A 6000-nucleotide genomic window follows, 5' to 3' on the forward strand; every position below is an offset into this window, starting at 1 on the left:
TTTTCTTTCCCAGTTTCTGCCAAGGCTTAAAGAAGGGGGTTCATTTGGAAGCTGCATGAATAAGCAGTCAAATACTTACAGAGCTGTTTCACTTGATCTTTTGAAGCACTGAAAATAAAGAAACAGGCTTGTTATCTTTTGTATTTCCTGGCCATAGGGATATTTTTACTAATATCTTGCAAGTGCGTAATGCCTTCCACCTTAAAATATCTAATATTTCATTTATCTACTGGTAATTCTAAAGCAGGAGGTAGCATGTAGCAGTTCTCTAACAGTGGAAAGCAACACTACAAAGTAGCATAGAAAAGGTAAAAAACCCCAGGGCATTGCAGCAAAACAATACTATTTTTTTCCTAAGAAACCAGAGCTTTCCATACCTTAAAAATTTTATCTTTTCGAGCCACGATTCCAAAAAGTACCGTGATTATAACCACCACAGCAGCAGCAATAACAGCCTCCTTGGGAAAAACAGGTTTTTTATCTGTCAAGAGGGAGAGGAGGTTGAATATGTGATAGGTTGGTGCAGTCATATAAAACACAACGTTGCGCAGAACTGCGGAAAGACATATTTCTTTTCCCATGGCTGTCACTGCTGATTGGAACTGTTGCTCTCTCTGCTGCCCGCAGACTGCCTGTGTGGAGTAGTCCCCTGGAAAGAAGGGAGCCAAGCCTGTATTTTAGCGAACTGAAGGAAGAATTGAAACGTCAGTCCCTGAAGAAGAAGATCCCCAAGGCACTCTTACGCATGGAAATAAGGGTGTGCAGCCAAATCACTGACATGGCTAACGATGCTTTCCTCCCTGTTCCCACAGTGCAGAAATGAGAGGGGCCCGGACAGCAGGTGGGAAATGGATGCCTGGAGGGTCACCTCACCTAGCGTCACCTGTCTGAGGCTTGAGCATCCAGCCCTGCAAGGCCTCCACCTCCCTGCTGTCCACAGAGCTGGAGTCACTTCTGGAGGACAACTACTCTCTCCTGCCTTAAGCAGCTCTTTCGGCATGACAGAATACTACGGTCAGAGTCAGACGCTTCAAGTAAGACCTAAGGTGCTTTAAACCACACTTGAATGTGCCCTGTCAGTGTGGGAAGTGAGAGTGGGATGAGCCTACCTCAGGTCATGCTTGCCAAATGCCTTTGAATAACAGGTAGAGCAGGAAAGGCCCTTCCTGGTGCTGTGGTCCCAGGCACAGGTGCAAGGAGAGCTCCTTGCTGTTGCTGTGCCCTCAGAAGTTAATGGGAGGAATTTACCACATTCCACTTACGCTTCTTAATATAAATTGATTGCTATAATTATAAAAGAGAATGGAGAGTTACTGTAAAGCTTATTGTTTGGCAGCAGACTTGTTACCTTCAACTATCAGGTGGAAATCCTTTCTCCCCTCTCCCAAAGGAGATTTCACCACGCAGGTGTAGGTCCCGTTGTCAGACTTCTGTACTTTTATGATAGAGAGCTGAAAGACCTCGCTAGTCCGGTACAGCTGGTAACGATCTTGCTGTAGGGTCAAGGTGGTGTTGTTCTTATACCAAGTTGTTTGGGCTTGAGGGTTGGACTTGGCGTTGCAGGTCAAAGTAACATCTTTCTCTTCTTCGATTTGGAGGGACTCTTCTCCAGTCAGCTGGGGAGGAACTGTTACAGTAATGCAGTTCAACAGGTCATTAATAATGCTGCTTACTATTTAATACAAAATAAGCTCCCTTTACACATCCCTTGTGCACCTTGTTCAGTGGTGTAACACATCACAGTTGTGCAGCCTTTCATGATCCCCAGGAATCAGCAGGGCAATCAGTGGCAGAGACGGTCACTCCCGTGACTCCTCTGCCCTGACTTGTATCCTTGAGAAAGAATCTAGGTGGAGGCAGGGATATTTCCAGAACATCTTCTTACTTAAGGGCCCACCCACTCCCCATAAAAGAGGCATTGGATCAGGCCATAAGCACCACTGTGGAAAGGGAGTGTCTTATCACGTGAGTGATCTCCTCCTACATGCATTTTTTCTTGGTGAAGACAGCATACAAGGGTGCAACGCACACCGCCTTCAGCTAGCGCCCAGACACTGAGGTGCTCAGCCCACGATTTCGTCCCACCCCAGCCATTCTGCACAGATATCTACCACTGCAACTCACACTGGACATCCAGGATCACAGACACCTGGACAGACTTGTCCCGTGCCAGCTTGCACGTGAAGGTGACTCCGTTGTCGGACTCGGTGACTGGGGATATGCAGATGTTACTGACATTCACTTGATTCCCATCTTTCAGATCCACTTTCCCATCTCCTCGGTACCAGAGCAGCTCCTCAGGCTGGCTGCTGTTCTGTACTAGGCAGGAGAGGGAGACAGGAGGGCCAGGCAAGGTAGACAGGGAGAAGTCAGCAGCGTGGTTATTTATAGACAGTTCCAAACCTGCAAAAGAAGGAGAATGAGGGCACTAAGCATCCTAAGCTGTACCCTTCCCACAAAAGCTGCCCTGCTAGCTTCTCCAAGCCCTCGACCTTGGAGGAGGGACTGAGTTTCAGGCTTCAGTCTAACAGCTGTTTTCAGGTGGGACTTTAGTTTTTGAGACAAGAAGTGTCTTCATCACAAAGCTCCCTTCACAGTTGTTTAAAATAAGTCAGGCTTTTGCAACTGACTGCAAGAACGCCAAAGCCTGACCTGTAATAAGAAAAGGTCTGAAAACCAGCAGTGACCATGTAACACGCACAGCAAAAGATCATCCCCACCCTGCCAGTCTTGCTCACCCTCTTGCTGCAAATCACCGCTGCAGCATACCTGTGCCCTCTGGTTTTGTGCCCACAGTTTGATAACGCTGGTTTTTGGTTCGAACTGAATGCGCTTGAGAATATAAACTAGTTAATCAGCTCCTCAGCCATACCCTGGCCAGTCTGAGTCCAGCTGTTGGAAAGTTGCAGTTTGTCTAACATACAAACCTCAGGACATATTAAATGAAGAACCAGTATGGGAAATAATTTTTTATTACAGGCTGAAACTCGCTATTGTAGTCTGTGTCATAGATGAATGAACTAAAAATATAGCTCAGACTATAAAGGCACTATAGTCCTGTGAATATAAGAAGCCTGAAGCTCCCTGTCTCTTCCCTGGTATTCCCAGGTGGCCATAGCTATCACACTTTTCACTTCTTGGAGCAGGTTTGAAAGCAGTGCAGCTGCTACAGTAACGCTGGAAAACACTGAAGCTTCCCCATTCCCTTCTCTGCTACTCTCAAAATCAGAGGCCAGTTTTTAGACAGTCCTCTGGGGACGATCTCCAGAACATCTGAAAGCTGGGATGCTGGTGTGGCACACCACCCCGGGCACTGCCCAACCCCGGACAGTTTCGTATGTCAGCATGATGGGGCTCGGACAAAGCCACGACGGATTTTTTCCATTGCTTACCTGTGGCTACGCATGCCAAAAAGTAAACGGCAAGGACAGGCACTTCAAAGGGGACTGCGAGGCTGCTTCTCTGCGCCATCTTGGAGGAGCCCAGCTGGTGTCTGTTGGAGAGAGGGTCACAGCGTTCCTGCCTCTGCTCGGGGCTTGCAGAGGGTTAATTGCTTGCTGCCATCAGACACCCTGGGGAGAGCCTTCAAAGACTGGGGACAGGGTTACCAGGGAATAAACTAAGTCAATTTGTTGCAGGACCTTTTCCAGTGCGGAGCAGAATCAAGGGGGTTTTATGTCTCTAATCTCCGTTGCATGAGTTTGTTGTTGCCAATCAACTGTCTATCTGGGGAACCCATCTCTGGGATGTGTGGCACCGGACTTACCTTGGGAAGAGTCTCTGGAGAGGCTGCTTCTGCTAAGAAATGCACAGCTCTTTCCCTTCCTTATTTATAAGGTCTGAATTTTAATATTTTATGGTAGCTCAGTAAGAAGTGAGTCCATAAAATGGGTTCAAGGCCTCGTTCAATTCCTGGATTTCTGAGCTCCCAGAATACTGAAGAAAAGTATTTGCTGGGCTCTGCTGGCTGTTTTATGAGACTTGCCGAGGCAATGAGTAACTAACGAGAGAGTTCCTGCATCAGCTATAAAGACCTTCAGCCAAAAATAATACCTTTTCCCTCTCAGCTTTCCGGGTGTTCACGACACTGTTTAAAGCCGTAGGAAGTTTGTTCTAGATTATCCTAGAGCAGGAGTAGGCTCCGATTTGCCCCTTCCTGCCCAAAGCTCTGTTGCCGTATCCTCCTTTGACTGGAAAATGAGAAAATGCACCAATTCAGACTTTGAACTGCTTGTTGGCAGAGGAGAGAGCAGAGATACTATCCTGCTCACTGGTGTGTACCCCCAGGGTGCTCCTGTGGTTAGCTCAGCCCCTGGGCACGCCCCGACATAGAGCGAGGGTCCCCCGGCTGCTGGGAGAGCTGTGTGCACAGGCTGCGTGTCTGTGGAGGGCACAACTGAAGCACTCGGCTACGGGGAAAACAGCGTCTGAAATTGCCTGCTTATACTTCGGTAGGATGACAGTGACGTGGTTGCAAGCGATGGGGTCCTCGCGGCCTCCCGAACGTGTTCTCACTGCTGTCAGTGTCCCTGCAGGCACAGGGCACGTCACTCATCAGGAACTGGCTCAGCAGAGCCATAAAGTGCATTTCACGAGCAGGAGGAGCCTGGGACACATCCTCGGCATTTTCTTCGCCTGTAGACGCAGTGGCCCAGCTCAGCGGCGCCGAGGTGGGCAGTGAGGGCTGGCTGTACGCAGAGAGCACCCGAGCGTACAGCGCTATTTATTTGTGGGACTGTTGCAAACATGGGTCACCTTTGAGTGTTTCTTAATATAACTTTTTCTGTGCTCATTGGTTTACCCTTAAAACTAACAGGGAATCATTTTCAGTTAAAAAAATACATGTGTACAAAAGTCCCTTAAAGAGACAGTATTCAGCCTGCCTTCTAGAAAACTGCTGTTTTAGAAATTAATGTCCAGCCTTTAACTCAGTTTCTACCTTCAAGCTCAATTTAAGACATTTTAATAAATAAATTTAGCTTCTTCCACCATTTTTAGGAAGTTATATGTCCTGTCCTTGTAGCATTCAGTTAAATGTTGGCTTATGTTTCAGTACAAACTTCAATCAAAATGCTCTTCCTAAGAGTAAAGTGATCTTTGTGGTTTGGTATTAAGTTGGGTTGAAATAGAGAGAGAGGCAAAGGAACAGGCTGGGAGACGGCTCGTGTGCTCCTGCCAAGACATGAGCCAAAGGCAGGAGAGCGTGGGGAGGTCTGCGCTCCCTCTGGTCACTGCGTTGCAATGATAATCCAGGAGAAGGAGGTGTTTAGAGTAAGTGAGGATGTAAAGAATGAAAGTATGGAGTTTTGGGGTATTTTTTTCGTCTACAAATTGGAGTAAGGGAAAAGATTGTCGGACAACAGCTGTTCTGTGGTGGGTTTGTCATGATGCAAGGCACAGCATCAAGTGGGACCTGGGAAAAATTCTGTTCCAGGTTTGTGGCAGGTCTATGACGGACAGCAAGTTGAGGTCAGGTTCATCTGGTGTACGTTTTTTAAGTGAAGGCAATGGCAGCATCCTATTTTGCAATGGGCTTTGAGATCTGCTGAAGGAAGAGAGACTAGAAAAGCAAGGTGTTACTTGGCCAGAGGCACTGAAAGGCAGCGTTTTTCAACTGATAAGAATTACTTTCACAATCACTTTTTACACTTTTCTTTTTACACAGGGCGTAATTGTCTTGTGGGTGTCTAATTACTGAGGTCTAGAGTTTTGTGGGTTGCGTTATCTACCTTTCCATTACGCTTAGGAAGGATGTAAACCTCATGTTCCAGAATGTAAAGCAGCCACTAATGACTCAGACTGGGAGGAACCTCTTCAGTGAGGCAGATACTCCGTAAGTCTCCACAGCAAAGGATCCAGCCCTCTTGATTGAGGTATCTGGATCGGGCACTGTCACGGCTGGATTAGACAGACCAGAGCCAAAGTAATCCACCACACCAGTTCCTGCTTGTCATCCTTATGGCAACAGTGGACCAACAAACCCAGAATAAGACTGCTGTT

At 47.3% G+C, this 6000-nt stretch overlaps 1 protein-coding gene across 1 annotated transcript; it reads right to left on the reverse strand.

Moving 5' to 3' along the window:
* Positions 1 to 75: 75 nt before the first annotated feature.
* Positions 76 to 3471, reverse strand: TMIGD1 (transmembrane and immunoglobulin domain containing 1). The gene is made up of 5 exons (XM_072882498.1): positions 3393 to 3471; positions 2125 to 2403; positions 1349 to 1627; positions 378 to 481; positions 76 to 108 (listed from the first exon to the last, which is right to left on the reverse strand). The coding sequence occupies exons 1-5, from the start codon at positions 3469 to 3471 to the stop codon at positions 76 to 78; spliced, it is 774 nt and encodes a 257-aa protein (XP_072738599.1).
* Between the last annotated feature and the right edge of the window lie 2529 nt (positions 3472 to 6000).

Source organism: Ciconia boyciana, chromosome 17, assembly GCF_034638445.1.
Source record: "Ciconia boyciana chromosome 17, ASM3463844v1, whole genome shotgun sequence".
Taxonomy (NCBI): Eukaryota; Metazoa; Chordata; class Aves; order Ciconiiformes; family Ciconiidae; genus Ciconia; species Ciconia boyciana.

What these genes read in the sequence shown, in the direction of transcription:
- TMIGD1 (XM_072882498.1), bottom strand. Translation starts at nt 3,471, where the DNA reads ATGGCGCAGAGAAGCAGCCTCGCAGTCCCCTTTGAAGTGCCTGTCCTT. An exon ending in TTTGGCATGCGTAGCCACAG is followed by an intron (nt 2,404 to 3,392) that starts GTAAGCAATGGA and finishes CTTCTTTTGCAG; the next exon opens with GTTTGGAACTGTCTATAAAT. An exon ending in GAAAAGATAAAATTTTTAAG is followed by an intron (nt 109 to 377) that starts GTATGGAAAGCT and finishes CTTTATTTTCAG; the next exon opens with TGCTTCAAAAGATCAAGTGA.